This window comes from Muscardinus avellanarius (genome assembly GCF_963383645.1).
Source record: "Muscardinus avellanarius genome assembly, chromosome: 3".
NCBI lineage: Eukaryota > Metazoa > Chordata > Mammalia > Rodentia > Gliridae > Muscardinus > Muscardinus avellanarius.
In genome coordinates this window covers 105,083,344-105,098,858 of record NC_137788.1, presented here as the reverse complement: position 1 = coordinate 105,098,858, position 15,515 = coordinate 105,083,344, and the positions used below count along the sequence as shown (strand labels likewise).

The 15,515-nt window shown below is 41.7% G+C and overlaps 1 protein-coding gene across 1 annotated transcript in view; it reads right to left on the bottom strand.

Moving 5' to 3' along the window:
- Window positions 1–15,515, bottom strand: part of SLC22A15 (solute carrier family 22 member 15) — a gene marked incomplete at both ends in the record, with an annotated part of 80,917 nt that overhangs the window by 8,261 nt on the left and 57,141 nt on the right. Inside the window, 2 exons of the mRNA XM_080692815.1 lie at window positions 10,745–10,830; window positions 13,424–13,564. Coding sequence (XP_080548941.1) covers window positions 10,745–10,830; window positions 13,424–13,564 — 227 coding nt within the window. The remainder of the gene's footprint in view (window positions 1–10,744; window positions 10,831–13,423; window positions 13,565–15,515) is intronic.

Sequence of the window (15,515 nt, the reverse complement as noted above, 5' to 3'; positions counted from 1 at the left end):
TAGAAAAGCCCCTGGGTTCCACCCTCAGTACTACCAAAAAAAAAAAAAAAAAAAAAAAATTAAGAAAAGTGAAAGTTAGCTCTTTTAAGTGATATATATAGTTTTGGGTTTTTTTTTTTTTTTGGTGGTACTGGGGATGGAACCCTTCTACCTTCGGGCTACACTCTCAGACCTATTTTTTATATTTTTTATTTAGATACAGGGTCTCTTAAACCAGCGAGGCTGGCTTCGAACCTGCGCAATCCTCCTGTCTCTGCCTCCCAAGCGCGGGGATTACAAGCATGTGCCACCAGGCTCGGCTAAGTGCTGTATATTTTTAAGGTATGCATTTATTCTGAAAAAAATATCATGCCTTTCAGCATGCATACCAAGATTTGTTTTTGTACTTTTGAGATCAAGAAATTCTTCACTGAAACCAATAATAAGGGCAAAGTCTATTCATCATTTTTCAGAAAACTGAGCCAGGGAAAAAGATATTGGGAGCAAACAGAAATACACTCATGTGCTTGACCACAAATAGTCTTTGGGACAGATTTCCATACATATAGAATGACATCTTTCAGACCCGTGTGGAAGCACTTGACATCTTAACAACCGGATAGAAGACTGCTGTCCTGAAATCTAAATTCAAATGGTGTGACACAGAAACTTGATCGTTTAAACTCCCACAAAATCCAAAGCTGGGAGGAGCCTCCGGGGTGAAGCCTGGGTTGCCCCCAGCTGGGGCACTCCTGGGAGCCTAGCTGCAGCCACATGCCCACAGAGGGCTCCCATCTGTCCAACACCCCATCTGCTGCTTGAGACGTTTCTCCCATGTTCCTGCCAGCAGATCTGCAGGCCCCACTTGAGCCAGGGGGAATTCACTTCTCCAAGGTAGCCCATGTCAGTTTGAGACAGCTGGGTTTATTAGAGCTTCCTGTACAGCTGTGGGCTGTTTGTTGGCTGTGCTTGGAAAAGCTTCATAGACACGGGGCTATTTCCCCAGATTTCTCTCCCGAGTTCTTTGACTAAAAATCAGATATTACTGGCTATTTCTTTTCTTTTCTTTTTTTTTTTTTTCAGGTCTGGTAATGGAACCCAGGGGCATTCTACCTCCAAGCTACACCCCCAGCCCTATTTTATTATTCTTTATTTTGAAACAGGGTCTCACTGGGTTGCAGAGGGCCTCACTAAGTTGCTGAGGCTGTCCGCGAACCGCGATCCTCCGGTCTCAGCCTCCCCAGTGCTGGGATTACAAGCGTGCGCCACCACGCCCGGCATTACTGGCTATTTCTAATGAATGTCCAAAGTGATTATTTAGGGGAAAAAGTGACTGAAAAGAGAAAATCAAAGTGAAATTGTTATTATTATTATTATTTTTTTTTCTGGTGGTACTGGGGTGAAACCCAGGGGCTTTTCTACCTCCGGGCTATACTCCCAGACCTATTTTATATTTATTTGGAAACAGGGTCTCACTAAGTTGCTGAGAGCCTCACTAGCTGAGGCTGGCTTTGAACCTGTGGGATCCTCTTGTCTCAACCTCCCAAGCACTGGGATTACAAGCATGCGTCACCAGACCCGGCTAAAAATTCTTTTTTTTTTTTTTTTTTTTTTTTGCAGGTCTGGGGATGGAACCCAGGGCATTTGACCTCTGAGCTACACCCCCTGCCCTATTTTTTTATTCTTTATTTTGAAACAGGGTCTCACTAAGTTGCGAAGGGCCTCACTAAGTAGCTGAGGCTGTTCTAGAACCCTGATCCTCCAATCTCAGCCTCCCAAATGCTGGGATTACAAGCGTGCGGCACCATGCCTGGCTTGAAATTATCTTTTTTTTTAAAAGAGAATTTTTGGATGTGAGGACGATCTGGCTGCAGCATCTGTCACCCTATTGATCGCCAGGGTTGGTTTGACTGATCTGGCTGGCTAGGCGGGTGTCCCCTTCCTCCCTCACCGCTCCATGTGCGTCCTTCCCGAAACTGTGCCCTCAGTCGAAGAGAACGACCTTCCCCGAATAGAGGAGGACCGATCTTCGGTCAAAGGATAGGAATAGCTGTGCTATTCCTGCTAGAACCTCCAAACAAGCTCTCAAGGTCCATTTGTAGGAGAACATAGGGTAGTCAAGCTTCTAAGACTCCAGATACATCCAAATGAGGCACTGCACATGGCAGTCTGCCTTTCTAAAAAATAAAAAAAGGGGGAATTCTCAAAACATCCTTCAAAGCCCCCAATTCAATGAGGTTATAAATTCTTTCCAGTGGTGCAATTACTAAGGGCATTATATTCAGACCTAGTTTTCTAAGAGCCTTTTTGAGGTCAACAAAAAATAAAAAAAGCCCCATTATTTTACAGTCATAGTTCACTGAACCAAAATGAATGAGTATGGTAATCTATTTATTTATTATTACCATTACCAGTTAAATTATTTAGATTTATTCAATTTATTTTGCCATTGTTCAGTAGGTTTGTATAGGCCTTGTGATATTTTGTAAAATTTATCTCTAAATCTTACATATTTCTTATTGTACCACCAATGGCATTGTTTTATTTTAATTTCAAATTACTTGTTGCTTGAGCCAGTCGGGGCGGCGCAAGCCTGTAGAGGCTGAGACAAGAGGATCGCACAGGTTGGAAACCAGCCTCAGCTACTTAGTGAGACCCTGTTTCCAAATAAAATATTTTAAAGATAGGTCTGGGAGTATAGCCTGCAGGTAGAAGAGCCTCTGGGTTCCATCCCCAGTATCACAAAAATAATTGTTGTTAATGTAAAAAAATTATGTGTAACATGACTCTGCTAAGCTCATTTATTAATTCTAATAGATTTTATATTAAATTTTACTTAGGATTTTCTGTGAAGACAATTATGCAATCCGGTGATAAAGTTTTCCTGTTGTTTCAATTTGGATTCCATTTATTTTTTACTGACTTAAATGAGTCTCCTATATTTTGTATACAGTTTTCCATAAAAGTAGATATTATTATCTCAGCCAATAAGTAATCAGTCTTTCACTAGTAAATGTGAAATTAACTATAGCTTTTTCCTTGATACCCTATGTCAGGTTAAAGAAAATTCCCTCCTAGTTGCTGGGTGTTTTGTTTTGTTTGGTGTTGTTCTGTTTTAAATAATGAATGAGTGCTGGAACTTCTATAGATAGAACTTATGATATCTGAAAAAACATAGCAGAGAAGACTAACAGCAGATTAGACACTACAGAAGAAAAGATCAGTGAATTTATAAATGTAACAAAAGAAACAATTCAGAATAAAACAAAGAAATATTTGAATGAAGACCTAACACAGCCTCAGGGCATGTCGTTTTTGTCTTCAGTGTCTCTGCCTGTTATGATCTGGTTTCCTTCAACTCTCTCAGACATATGAGGTATATCTGTAAGAACTGTTTAATGTTCTTGTCTCCTGACCCCACCATCTGTTCCATTTTTGAGTCTGTTTCCGTGGATTCTTTTAGTGTGGAGGTATTTCCCCACTCATTGGCATGCCTGGTAATTGGGACTGGATTGTGACACTGCTGGCAACTGGACTTTATTCTAATCCTTTAGATATTGTTTGGTCTTTGTCTGATGCAGTTACATTGCTTAGAATCACTTGATTCTTTGGAGTTTTGTTCTTAAGCATTTTTAGGGAAAATAGAAAACAGCCCTTCCTCTAGAGCTGCTTAGAGACGAGGTTTCTATCCTGCTGAAGAGAGTGCAAAGCATTCATGGCTCTAGGTTCTAAGGATGGTTCTGCTGCTCCTATCTGGTCGTCCTCCCCTGGCCTCACTACTTTCTTCAAATAATGCTCAGGTCAGCAAGCAGCCAAGGCTCAGAGGCTCCTTCTGCAGATCTCTGGAGGTCTTCTTGTCTATCTTACTCCTCTATGGTATTTTGCCCAACAAACTCCATCCATCTGGTCTCCCCAAACTTCAGTATTTCCCCAGTTCAGCCACAATGTTCATCCTGTGCCTGCCCCACCACTGTATGTTGGAAGGATACAGTTTTTTTTTTTTTAATTATTTTTTCACAGACAAGAGTTTGCCTTGAGTTTCAGGGGAGACTTTATTTTTTTTTTTAATTTTATTTTATTGGTGCACTGTATTCATACATCATAGTGGAATACAAACTTTTGTAGACATACATGCACACATCGCCCAGTCAGCCCCCACCCGAACCCCACCCCATTCTCTCCCCATCCCTCCTTCCCATGCTTGGCTTAGTGGTTGACATCTAGTATTATAGCAATTTATCCAAAATTAAAAATGATAATCTCACATAACAGTTTCATTTGTCTGATATCAAGTGTTTGATGATTTAAAGATAGCATTTCAATATTTCTTTTTGCTTTCTTTCTTATTAGAGCATATTTTTTTCTGTTTTTTTAGGTGAAACTATCATATATTTATATATTTATTTTTCAGAAAAAAATCTATCCTAATATGGAATATGAATTCTAGATACCCAAAACGATCTTGAAAAAGAACAAAGCTAGCAGATATATATTTTCTGATTTCAAACCATATAAAGCTACAATAATTGAAACAGTGTAGTACTGTTCTAAAGGCAGATATATAGACCATTGGAGTTAAATACAAGCCTAGAGCTAAATTCTTCCCTATATTGTCAAGTTATTTTTGACAAGGTTTCCACGAACATTTGGTGGTGGAAATAATAATCTTTTAACTAAATATTGTTGAAAAATAATAATTACATGGAAAAGAATAAAATTGGACCTTTACCTAATCCCATATACAAGTATTAACTCAAAATAGATAAAAGACCTAAATATAGATCTTAAGACTATAAACTTTTAGGAGAAAATCTGGGTCATAAAACCTCACAACATTGAAATTGGCAGTGATTTCTTGGATATGATTTCAATGGCACAGGCAACAGAAGAATATACAAACTCCCTAAAAAATAAAAGAAAATATTGTATATCCAAAGACAATGTAAACAGAGTTAACAGTTACTAATAGAATTGGATAAAATATTTCCAAATGCTATATCTGAAGGTATATTAATATTCCAACTAGAAATCCTAAAAATTAACAACAATAAAGGCAAACAATACAACTTAGAGATAGGTAAAAGACTAACATAAATAATGAATCTCCACAGATAACCAATCTTAGTTGTCTGTTGGATGGAAACTCTTGTTTCTCTGGTTCTGGTGAGTGTTACCTATTTCTTCTTTGTAGTTAATCTCTTTGAGTATTTTCTCTAGCGCTGGTTTTGAAGACATAAATTCCTTCAGTTTCTGTTTGTCATGGAAGCTTCTTATTTCTCCATCTAATTTGATAGAAAGTTTTGCTGGATAGGAAATTTTTGGCTGGAAGTTGTTTTCTTTCAGAGTTTGGAATATGTTACTCCAAGCCCTTCTGGCTCTCATGACTTGGTTTGGGAAGTCTGGAGTGATTCTAATTGGTTTGCCTCTGAATGTCACTTGGCCCTTTGTTTTTGTTGCCTTTAAGATTCTCTGCTTGGCTTCCACATTGGTCATTTTGACAATTATGTGGCGTGGGGATCCTCTTCTCCGATCCTGTCTAAAGGGAGTTCTATAAGTTTCCTGGATCTGTGTATCAACCTCTTGCTCTATATTTGGAAAATTTTCTGCTATTACTTCCTTGAAGAGATTGTTGATCCCTTTGGTATCACTTTCTTTTCCCTCCTCTATTCCAATTATTCTTAGGTTAGCTCTCTTAAGATGGGCCCATATTTCTTCAATGTCAGATTCCTGCTGTTGGATATTTTTTTCTAGATTAGAAACTATGCATTCATTTTTGGATTGCTCATCTTCTAAGAGCGAGATTCTGTTCTCCATGTGGTCTATTCGGTTGTTTGTGCTTTGAATTGAGGCCTTTACTTCATTAATTGCATCCTTTATCTCTTTTTGGCTCTCTCTGAGTTCTTTTCGAAGCACCTCTATTATTTCTACAGTTATTTTCCTGATTTGATCTTCTAGAAATCTCTGATTTTCTGTTTTATCAGGTTCTGATGTTGTGGGGTTGTGCACATTCATTACTCCAGTGTTATTCCTCTTTCCCATAATTTTGGAGGTTTGTGCCTTCTCTGGGTTCTTCCCTTGGGTCACTATGGCTTCACTTAAGGTGCTCTGGATCTCGAGTCTGTATTATCTCAGACCCCACTACTCCTTTACTGGGTTGTATCACAGAGTCTCCGACCCAGGGAGTCGATAGAGGCTGCTTTAAACTATGGGGGGTGCCAGGTTGCACGTTCTCCTATGGTGTGATATCTCTGCCACCACCACTCCCTCACTGGGTCAAGTCCCAGGAGGACCAATACTGAGATTTCTCCTCTGTGGCCCGCAATTTGACTCACTGTTCTTGAGTACGCAGATGTAGCTGTACTGGACTCGGTGAATTCACTGCTGCTGCCGCCGCCGGTGGCAATATGGCACCTCTGCCACGCCCTCGGCCATGAGGCTGGCGTATTTTTTCTTCTCTGGTTTTGATTTCCTCTGTGAATCCCTGCAGCGTGTGCTGAGCTCAGCCACTGGGAGCTTTAAATGCTGTCTGCGCCGAAAGATCCCGCCTGGCTGTTCCGCAGCGGCTCACCTGGCTTGCTGTAGCCGTCCGTTGAGTTTGCCGCTGCCGCCGGCAGTATGGCGCTGCTGCCGCGTCCTCGGGCTCGTGTGTCTCCTCTGTGGCCCTGAGCTCTGTTCTCAGTCCGCTTTCTCTCTGGAGCCTGGTGTTTTTTTTTGTTTTTCTGGTGATGGTGTTTTCTGGCTATGAAAGGCGCTCTTTTTGTGGTAATGGAGATTGGTTGTTAGCGGGACTCTTAAGCCCCGCTTTTCTCGGTCGCCATCTTCCCGGAAGTCCAGGGGAGACTTTAGACTTGAACTTTTGAGCAGTGCTGGCACTGTCAAACACTATGGAGACTCTTGGAGATGGACTAAATGCACTTTGCACTGTGAGATGGGGAGGAGATTCTGGGGGCCAGGGAAGAATGTTACAATGTGGATTTGGAATACCCCCCACCCCAGAAGGGCTCATGTGTTGAATGAAGGCTTGGTCCCCAGCCAGTTGCTACTGGGAGGTGGTAGGCACTTTAGGAGGTGGGGCCTAGTTGGTGTACGTCAGTCACTGGGGAATGTCCTTAACAGGCATATCCTGCCCCTGGCCCCTTCCACCTCCTACTTCCTGGCCACCGTGAGGTGAACAGCTTTGCTCCACCATGTACTACTCTCTGCCATGATGTTCTACTTCATGTCAGACCCAACGTGATGGGACTACGTGACCATGTACTGAAACCTCTGCAGCCATCAGCAAAAAAGTCTTCCCTCCTTTACACTGTTTTTCTCAGGTATTTTTTTACAGCAACAGAAATCTGACTAACACAGGATGCTACAGCAAGAATATAATAGATAAGGTAAAATGTCTGATAACCAATTTGTAGAAGAAAAATTAATGACTACCTGTTAACATTATTAATAGAGGAGAATATTTATTTGAAGGCTAATCAGTATGCAAAAATACACTGGATAGGAAATTTTTGTCTAATACAAGTTGAGTATTTCTTATCTTAAATGCTTAGGACGAGAAATGTTTTGAATTTTTTGTTTTTGGAATATTTGCATATACTTAATGAAATATCTTGAGGATGAAGCACAAGTCTAAACACAAAATTAATTTATGTTTCATATGTAATTTAGACACATAGTCTGAAGGCCATTTTATGCAATACATATAAATATATATATATGTATTTATATATCAAGTTTTTTTTTTTCTCAGCACTGGAGATTGAATGCAGGGGCATTCTACCTCCAAGCTACACCCCCAGCCCTATTTTTTATTCTTTATTTTTTGAAACTGGGCCTCACTGAGTTGTGGAGGGCCTCACTAAGTAGCTGAGGCTGGTGGTGAACCCGGATCCTCCTGGCTCAGTCTCCCAAGTACTGGGATTACAAGTGTGTGCCACCACACTAGCTTTACGAAATATTTTTAGTGAACTTACATTTTATTTATTTATTTATTTATTTATTTTGCAGGTTTGGGAATGGAACCCAGGGGCATTTTGACCTCTGAGCTACACCCCCTGCCCTATTTTTAATTCTTTATTTTGAAACAGGGTCTCACTGAGTTGCAGAGGGCCTCACTAAGTAGCTGAGGCTGTCCGCGAACTGCGATCCTCCGGTCTCAGCCTCCCCAGTGCTGGGATTACAAGCGTGCGCCACCACGCCCGGCTGTGAACTTACATTTTAACCACAAGGTCAGGTGTGGAATTTCCACTCATGTCATAATGACAGTGCTCAAGAAGTTTCAGATTCTGGAGCATTTCAAATTTCAGAGTTTTTGATTAGGGATGCTTAACTTGTCATTATAAACCACAGCATGTGAAATGCCAAACCTATTTTCTAGCTTCCTGGCTGTCTCTTCTATAGAGATATATTGTCACAGTATCCACAAATGCCTCAGACATACAGAACCACAATCATATATAGAAGCTAAAAAGAGGTGGGTGGGTGGAGGCACTTTAATTGGCAGATCAGAGAGATGAAGACTCGTTTGTTGGGAAAAATCGAGGACAGACAAGCAAAAAAAGTAGCAAGGAAATGAGCAGACTCAAGCTCACACAAGACACTAATAGACTTTTTAAACTGCTGAGTCTATCTTTTCATATGTGTTTGTCAGAACTTTCATAACATGTAGCTTAAAACTGTGAAAAAACAGAATTAGCAGAAAGCTGACAAAATGCTATAAAGAGTAAATAAGAAGGTTTAAAGAATACTTTTCAGCTCAAAGAAGAGAAAATATATGAATAGCTAGAGGACTCTGCAAGTACAGAAGGGATTATAAAAAAAAATGGTGACCATCTGTTATCCATCTCTAGTGATGAATTAAATAAAAGCAAATGGGCTCAAGAGTAGAAGAGGATCATTCTAACGGTAATGGTTATTTAAAGATATACTATGGGATATTACAGAATTTCTTTCCCAGAAAATCTTTAAAAATAGCCTAGATGTTGATTTTTTCTAAGTATAATACAAGTATCATGTTGCGGAGGCGCCTTCACAGTGTGCAAAACACACTCTGCTGCACGGTTTCCCACTCGTCCACCAAGGGGCACAATCCACCAAGGGTCCGATCTGCTTTCTTAAAACCCAGTGGCACCAAGCAGAGAGGCACTGGCTCTCTTGATGATAGACTAGGCATTTGCCTTCGTCTTGGATCTTTGTTTTGTTATTTATAATGAGAGATGATTTTAAGAAGGGCCGCTGTGCACAGTTCTAGAGAGTGGGTTACTCTAGCCTAGAGTGTGCAAAGAAGCAGAAGGGAGAAAGACATTGACTGGCCTATGAGGATAGCACGTGTTATACTAATAACAAAAGGTTTTGTCCTGGGAGGTGATAAACGGAACACTGGACTGTTGTGGGAAGAAAACAACTGAATTTCCAAGGTGCCTGCACAAAACACACTGTGCTGAGCACAAAGCTTGTGATGATTTGAAGCCCATTTTTTGTTTTCTCTAGAAAAACAGAGCAGGGCACTTCGTTTTTACAGGCCCTGGAAGAGCTGAGGAATTATTCTCAGCCTGGCACTGGAAAAGGCACCAATTCACTTAGAGGGTGAAAAATGGACACATTTGCTGAATTCTTTAGTTTCCATGATCCCATGAAAATCACAGGCTGTTTTAAACACTGGAATGAGCTCTAACTAGTAAATGATCTGTGCTCTGGATTCAAGACGCAGAGCTTCTGGGGTGACCAGGGACAGGGGAGGTATACTGGAAGGTCACAGAACAAGAGGCAGCCCCCCAAGGCTACCAACAAGACAGCAGCACAACCAGCAATACACGATATGCTCTCGTGGGAAAAGAATGCTTCGTGCACTTCTAGTAGTTGTCAAAACTTTATGTTAAACCATCTTATGATGATTCCCAGCTGGAGCATAATCTCTATAATAGAGCCCCATAAAAATCTAAAAGCCTCCCAACCAGACCTTTTGTTATACCAGATGCCCCTCTAACAGAGGGTCATTATGACCCACAAATGTTTATGGAAGACCACTGCCAAAAACACAGTTCCCAATGCAGTAGCTGGCATGCCTCAGGTATGATAGTGCATGCATACATACAAACTAACAAACAGAAAACTCTGTGGTGTCTACAGAATTTCTATAGAGAGAGAGTTTTAATCAAGTTAGATGAGGATGCCAAAGGGATATTTTTTGAAGTTATGTTTGCTACACAGGTGGGTTACAAGTATACAAAAATACATAAACACACACACATACATTTATAAACACAAAAGTTTACTAAAGATGCTTTATGCACAACTAACATAAGATTGAGAGCACACTCACTGTGACCAACAGTGAATATTACTCTTACGACTGCTGCTGTTACTGTTATTGGGGAACCTTTGAGAACCAGCGTCTCTCGTCCACAACCTCAGGACTGGTTGGAATGGGGAACGCTGTTTGTAGCCTTGGATGGAGTTTCTTTCAACACAGAACTAACCCGTCCTCCTCATCAAATCAACAACTCTAACATCCCCAGTCCTGCGTCCCAGCCACCCCAGATGGCAGCTTAATAGCCTGAAAGAATTAATAGTGTACCTCTAAGCATATTATTCACCCAGAGGATAGTTTAGGCAACAGAAAGAATCTGGCCCATTATATCCCACACAATTGCTAAATAATATGCAATCACAGAAATGAAGCATGGCATATGGTAATCTCTCGACTATATTGAGATTCATTGTGATAAAAGTGCCGATCAAAAGCCTTGTAGAAATTTGAAAGGCATACCTTTCTTTTCTGGAAGAAACATTACAATAAGACAAGCCAGCCCTCCTAGGCACAGAAACGCCGCTAATGTCCGCTTCCGGCCACACCTAATAATAGAAAGAAATTACACATTTCTCTTAAGAATCTTATAAATGCAGCTGCTCCTTTCTCCAAACTTTCCTATTTAAATGCCCTCAGTTTCAACTTTTTTAAGGACTGGCTGGCAAATGTGACTGATCAGGAGACTAACCAGGACATAAAATAAATAGCCATACTAAAAAAAAAGAAAGAAAAAGAAAAAGGGTTGACATGATCAATTTATTTAAAAGGTAAAAATACTCTATTTCCATTAGTGTTTACTATGTTCCAGATACTGTTTCAAAGTATTTTCACTATTTATTTATTTATTTATTTATTTATTTATTTATTTTTGCTGTACTGAGGATTGAATCCAGGGGCATTCTCTCTCTGAGCTATACTCCCAGCCCTATTTTTTATTCTTTTTAATTGTGAAACAGAGTTTCACTAAATTTCAAAGGGCCTCACTAGGTAGCTGAGGCTGGCCGCAAACTCAGATCCTCTTGTCTTACCCTCTCAAGTACTGGGATTACAAGCATATGCAACCATACCTGGCGCCTATTATCTTTTTTAATTCTAATAATAAACCCAGAAGCATACAATGTCACATTCTCTAACTTTTAGAGAATAAAATAAAAAATAATAGGGACCTTCTAGTTTATTTAATTTTTCTGATTACCTAAATCTTACGGGGTTAACAATTTTAAACACCTTTAAAAGTCTTTTTCTTTTAAAAATACAAACAGAAAAAAAAATTCTCATTAGGGGTTAGAATTAAGCAAAATGTATTGCATGCCTTAAAGTAATTCTCAATTAGAGCTGTAGACTTGGGAGAAAGATATTAACATTAAATAAGACTCCCTATTTTAGTGGTCAGCAACATACTTTGTACCCTGTCAGGAAGCTTACTATCTTGTAATTTTGATAACAGTTTTCCCAGGGGAACTTTATGATCCCTGCTTTGAGACTGAGTACCAATGGAACCTTAAGAGGGAACCTGTCAGAGTCATAAACCTAACCCATGGTGAAGCTTGCCCTTGAATTCAGGTCTGCTTGGCCCCAAGGGCAGTGTCTCTGTGCTTCAGATTTTACCCTGACTCTAGGCAGAAGTTGCTGGGAGACAGAAACAGTCTTGAGTCTTCCTTTCTGAGTCATTTTGTTTAATATTACAGGCAGCACAGAATGCCTTCCAAGTGTCAAGTATCACGGTAAGCATCAGGGACGCAAAGGTACCAAATGCACCAATGGACGGCTTCCTTGAGCACTGTCAGTGGTTGTCAGGAGCACTCTCAGAAAGCAGAGCAGCAGGGGAGCAGAAGTGGAGGAGTGTGGCACAGCTGGGATGGGGGACAGATTCCCGAGTGTGATGTCTATGGGGCTTTGGGCCATGATGAGAGTGAGCCCAGCCATTCGCAGGAGTCAGCTAAGGCATCTGGACCGCTCCCCTGGAGAAAGCCTCTGATGGACAGAGCCATCCCTGCCCGAGAGTGTTCTCAGTTGAAGCACCCTGACTGCAGCATCAGGCACAATCAGGAAGCCCTTTTGGGGTTAGAATGATAATTTTTGGAGAAGGAGAAATTGCACAGGCCAACTGATTTTAGGTTACACAGAATCGGGTTTTGACTTGCCTTAGTCAAGGGCTAACAAAAACTGAGGCAAGGAGCCTCTATAAAATAACTTTGAAGCTGGGTGTGGTGGTACACGCTTATAATCCCTGCATCATTTGGGAGGCTGAGACAGAAGGATCGCGGTTCGTGGCTAGTCTCAGCTACTTATTGAGGCCCTTTGCAACTAACTCAGTGAGACCCTGTTTCAAAATAAAGAATAAAAAAAAAAAAAATAGGGCTGGAGTACTTGTAGCTCAGAGGTAGAATGCCCCTGGGTTCCATCCTCCATCCTCAGTATCGCAAAAAAAAAAAAAAAAAAACTACGTCCATAGCCGGGCATGGTGGTACATGCTTGTAATCCCAGCATTTGGGAGGCTGAAACAGGAGGATCCAAGTTCGCGGCCAGTCTCAGCTACTTAGTGAGGCCCTTTGCAACTAACTCAGTGAGACCCTGTTTCAAAATAAAAAATAAAAAATAAATAGGGCTTGGGGTGTCGCTCAGTGGTAGAATGCCCCTGGGTTCCACCCTTAGTACCTAAAAAAAAAAGGGGGGGGGAGAAAAGGAAAACTGCGCCCACTGAGCCAGAGTAGCAAAAGCAGGATACATTTATTCTTCTTTTCAACAAAGTGGGTCTCAGGAGGTAAGGGAAGTCTTTCCAGTTCCTTTAGTTCATTGTCTTCCTGCTTATGAGAACTTCTAAATACTACTGAGTTGGTGGAATTCTCCTACAGAGAGCCTAGTAATTTACAGACTACTCAAACACTCTCATGGTATTGCCTTTAGACGCTGCACTGAACATTACATAAAAGCTCATACACATGAAACTCAAGAAATACTGCTCTAAAAATTGAATGCTAACTCCATTTGGCCTGTGAGAAACTCTAATCACCACAGTGACTAGCTGAGTCTGCCTACTGACAATATTCTTTGTGTGTTTCTGTGCAGGAGAGGGGGTGGGCTCCTCCACGTGTACACCCTCTCCGCATGGCGCACTCCGGCCTCATCCATACTCACCACTTTTGGTTAATCAAGTAGATGCAGAGAGGGTAGGATGGGATCTCGATGAGGCCGGACAGGGCCAGGTTGGCATAAATGCTCCCACCTAGGTCGCCTGCGCTCAGAGTGAGGCCGTAATACACCAAGCTGCACACAAACCTGCAGGGTTGGCGGGGAGTGGGGGAGGGGGGCACAGGACCAGGAAGAGAAAGATAAGGAGACAACAGGGAAACACGTGAGAGTGTTCTAGAGAAGATCAAAACAGTATTGGTCTGATATAATGCAATCTGCAGCATTAGTAACGAAAACATGATGGGGCTTCAGAAGTGATTGATGTCTTCATGCCACATACAGCCAATGGATGGCTGGCCCCACAGGGGGAAAGAAAGACATACAGCCAATGGATGGCTGGCTCCACAGGGGGAAAGACATTGTTTGTGCTTTCTCAAGCGTTTTTGCATTGAATAGAAAATAATGACCCTATTCTTAACTGTATTTAATTTAACAATTTGTGGAAGACTTGCCAAAGGCAGGTGTTGTGCTATTATCAAAATGACTCTGGAGACGGCCTCCCAGGGAGAAAGCTGAGGACTGGAGAATGTGACCTTAAGTGGCTGGGTCTTTGGTGGGTCACTGTCGGTCAGAAATGACCGGTGTTCCAATGCCCTGGGTTCAGCCACTTCCTAGCCCAGGTCTCAACTCTGTCCTGCGTTCAGCAGGTGCATGCGTTATAGGTACCCAGAACAGGAAAGAAAAGTCAGGGTCTCAGCACAGGCAGGATCGCCAAATATACCAAGAGGGAAGAGCCCTTTAAAAAGTTGCTAATTTATTTATGCCCATCATTCCTGAAACACACACTTAGGAAGCGCCTCCTAGGTGGCTGGCATGGTGCTAGGTACTAAGTCTTTCTCCTGAGGGTGGGGATGAAAAAGCCTAGGAGTTCAGCCAATCAGAGTGCCAACCTGAAGCTCTAAATCCGACAAAATGAGGTGGTAATAGGAACTTCAGAAAAATCCAGGTGTGCTAGTACACACATGTAATCTCAGCCCTTGGGAAGCTGAGACAAGAGGATCACAGGTTTGCAGTCAGCCTCAGTTACTTAGTGAGGCCCTCCACAACGTAGTGAGACCCTGTTTCAAAATAAATAATTAAAAAAACCCAGTAGGGCTGGGGGTGTACCTCGGAAGTAGAATGCCCCGCTGGGTTCCATCCCCAGCCCCTGGGATCCATCCCCAGTACCACACACACAAAAATTTATAAATTTAAATTTATAAATTTAAAGTGTTTTATACTTTGCTAGTCTATAAAAACATTTGGTAAACTATAAATTCTCATACAAGCAATTAAACACAGCAGGGGGAGATGTGAGCAGGGCTATTAAGAATGGGCTGTGCTATACACGCATGAAGGGCTGGGAAGGAAGGACGAGGGACCCTGGATCTGGACTCCCACGTGAGCCAGAAGCGGCTACTGCTGCTTCCCCTTACTTCTTATGGGGTGGAGCTGTCTCTCAGGGGCTAAGGCACATGCGCAATGCTGCGGCCTCCACCCCGCAGGGAAGGCTGCAGGGCCACCAGAGTTACCTGCCTTCCTGTCCCCTGGGTGCCTTGCCTGCAAGCAGGGGCTAACCAAATTTAAATCTATACCCTTTTCTAAAATATTTTAAAAATGGTTTCCACTTGCAGGAGAAGCCCTCCTCTTCTATAATTTTATTTCCTAGTGGGTTGTCTCTGTGTGAGTGTGCATCTATTCTGTGTTTAAAATAGAAATCCTAGTGAGGTGATTCTAGCCATGAAAACACACCTATATAAGTCAAGTGGGGATGGTATCAAGTCATGACAAGAATAAACCAAGCCGGTATAGCATAAGAGGGGAATTTAGTTGCCAGCTGGAGGTGAGAGAGAACAGGCAAGCTGGAGGCATGGTATGAAATACCTCCCTCCGAGGCTGGGCCTCTCTCTGCAAGTTGCCTGCCTGGCAGAGCTGGTTGTACGGATCCATAATGACAGCTATTAAAATCATGTTGATCCTCTTTATGTGCACCAAAAAAAAATTTATAATGCTTGCATAATATTTAACAGTATATTTAGGGCATATAAAGAACTATACA